The following is a 2,927-nucleotide window of genomic DNA, read 5'->3' as shown; positions in this document are numbered from 1 at the left end:
CTACTAAGGGGCAATAAGAGGTTCGTCTGGGACGAAAAGTGCGAGGAGGCGTTTAATCAAGTCAAGCATTACCTCACAACCCCCCCAGTACTATCAAAGCCAGAAGCCGGCGACACATTGTCTCTCTACATAGCCGTCACATCCTCCGCCGTCAGCAGCGTGCTCATTCGAGAAGATCGAGGAGAACAGAAGCCAATCTTTTACACAAGTAAAAGAATGACCGAGCCGGAGACGAGATACCCAACACTCGAAAAGATGGCCTTAGCTGTCTTCACCTCGGCCAGAAAACTGCGACCCTACTTTCAGTCGCACACGATTGAAGTACTGTCCAACCAACCACTCAGAACGGTTATGCAGAATACTAACCAGCCAGAACGGTTGACTAAGTGGGCGATGGAGCTGAGAGAACATGACATCGTGTACAAGAATCGCACAGCAGCAAAGTCACAGGTCCTTGCCAACTTCTTGATCGAGTTAACACCAGAGCTGGAGCAAGACCTCATCTTACCAAGTTTAAACTGGATCTTACACGTTGACGGTTCATCCACGAGTAAAGGGTCGGGGGCATGAGTGCAACTGCAATCACCAACAGGAGAACTCATCCGGCAGTCATTCAGTTTTGGTTTTGCGGCGTCAAACAACGAAGCTGAGTACGAATCCCTCACGTCTCGCCAAGGCAGTAAAGGCCAAAAGAATCAGCGCTTACTGCGATTCTCAACTTGTTGTAAGCCAGTACCACGGCGATTACGACGTCCGCAACGAAAGGATGGACGCCTACCTCAAACTCGTCCAAGACCTCACGCGAGACTTCGAGTTCTTCGAACTCACGAAGGTTCCTCGCGGAGAAAATGTCTGTGCCGACGCCCTCGCTGCTCTAGGAAGCAAGCTACACGATCAAGTCAAGAGGACAATCCCAATCCATAAAATCGAGAAACCGAGCATCGACACGAAGGAGAAACAGACTGCAATCGCAGCAGCGATTAGCGAAGCGATGGACATCGACGAAGCAGAACCTCCTTCGCAGGATGATCAGCCAACAGATTGGCGCAAGGAAATCATCGATTATCTCGCTGAAGGTTTATTGTCCACCGAGAAATGGGACGCGCTGCGACTGAAGCGACGTAGTGCGCACTACGTTGTCATGGACGGGGAACTACACCGATGGACCGCGATGAAGGTGCTACTCAAATGTATCTCCGGCGAAGAAAAGAGACTAGTCATGGCCGAGACACATGAAGGAGCAGAAGGCAATCACTCGGGCGGACGACCATGAACGCTGACTGCGAGAGATACATGCGCAAGTGCGACAAATGCAAGCGTCATGCTCCCACCTTACACAGCCCAACGCAGTTCCTTCATACCCTAACTGATTTATCCCCGTTCATGAGATCATCACAGACAACGGTTCACAATTCATCTCACATCATTTCAAGCGATTCTGCGACAAAATGCCGGCATCTCGCCAAAAGAAGTTCATCCTGGTCCTCACAGACTACTGTGAGGAGGTGCAAAACTTCGTCTGGAAGAACATAATCTGCCGACACGGGCTCCCATACGAGATCATCACAGACAACGGTTCACAATTCATCTCGCATCATTTCAAGGGATTCTGCGACAGATGGCGAATTTGACTCAACATGTCGACCCCGAGAAACCCGCAGAGTAACGGCCAAGAAGAGTTGACGAACAAGACCATCATCGACGGTCTGAAGAAANNAATGCCACAAAACGTCGAACTCAACCGTGACATGCTGCTCGACGCACTCGACGACATCGAGGAAAAGCGCGACCAAGAACTACTCCGTATCCAAAATTACCAGCATCAAATCGGGAGCTACTACAACCCCCGCAGAAGTGAATGTGACGAGTTTGCGCCGATCACGAATGCCACAAAACGTCGAACTCAACCGTGACATGCTGCTCGATGCACTCGACGACATCGAGGAAAAGCGCGACCAAGCACTACTCCGTATCCAAAATTACTAGCATCAAATCGAGAGCTACTACAACCAAAAGGTTAAGTCGTGTCCCCTCGAAATGGGCAATCTTGTTTTAAGAAAGGTCTTCGAAAATACTAAGGAGTGGAAAGCCGGCAAGCTTGGAGCCAACTTTTTTAAAAAAAAAAAAAAAAAAAAAAGAAAAAGGCGAAAGAACGACCAACGGTCACATTCTCTCGCTAAAAAAATAAAAAAAAAAAAATCGCGTAAATGCTCCAGGCGAAGCAGTACCGAGAGCTTGGAACTCCAAACATCTCCGCCTCATCCATCCTTAGTCAAGACGAACACTTTACCGAGTAAATGCGCCACAAAGGCCACTAAGAACTACGAATGGCTTGATTCCCACAAAGGGATACGTAGGCAGCCCAAAAGAAAAAGGGGTCCAGCCGAAAAAAAAAAAAAACTCCTCCCCGAGGAATCGATCTCCGAAGAAGACGATCACTTAAGCGATGCCGACACGAACATGCCCTGGCTTCTCGAACAAGCGTATTGGCACTCGCATCCCACGTTGGATATGTCCTGATCAGACACATTAAGCGATGCCGACACGAGCATGCCCCAGCTTCTCGAACAAGCGTATTGGTACTCGCATCCCATGTTGGATATGTCCTGATCAGACACGTGTTCACGGGAGTCGACCGTGTTGCGATTTAAACCAACACGGCCGAGACAGTGACTCCAACTCTCCCTGTAATTTACTAAGTAAGATTTGGCCCACCGAACGCTTGAAAATTACGTTAGGGTCGATTTGGAACCGTCAACGTCGAAAACTCATAATTAACAACGAAACTCAAATGACGAACGATCGCGAGTCAAAGAAATCGACCGAGACAAAGTCATGACGAGCTAAACACTACGACGATTCGATATCTCGAATAACGTTTATACTAAGCAAACAGTCACTTCGAATCTTGAGAAATCATGCATTTG

At 48.5% G+C, this 2,927-nt stretch overlaps 1 protein-coding gene across 1 annotated transcript in view; it reads left to right on the top strand.

Annotated features, from left to right (window-relative positions):
* LOC106321317 overlaps window positions 1-1,273 on the top strand; it is a 3,600-nt gene extending 2,327 nt beyond the window's left edge. Inside the window, exons 4-5 of the mRNA XM_013759608.1 lie at window positions 9-450; window positions 557-1,273. Coding sequence (XP_013615062.1) covers window positions 9-450; window positions 557-1,273 — 1,159 coding nt within the window. The remainder of the gene's footprint in view (window positions 1-8; window positions 451-556) is intronic.
* The last annotated feature ends 1,654 nt before the right edge of the window (window positions 1,274-2,927 follow it).

Source organism: Brassica oleracea, unplaced genomic scaffold, assembly GCF_000695525.1.
Source record: "Brassica oleracea var. oleracea cultivar TO1000 unplaced genomic scaffold, BOL UnpScaffold01422, whole genome shotgun sequence".
NCBI classification, from domain to species: Eukaryota; Viridiplantae; Streptophyta; class Magnoliopsida; order Brassicales; family Brassicaceae; genus Brassica; species Brassica oleracea.
This window is presented reverse-complemented; position numbering and strand designations above follow the sequence as displayed.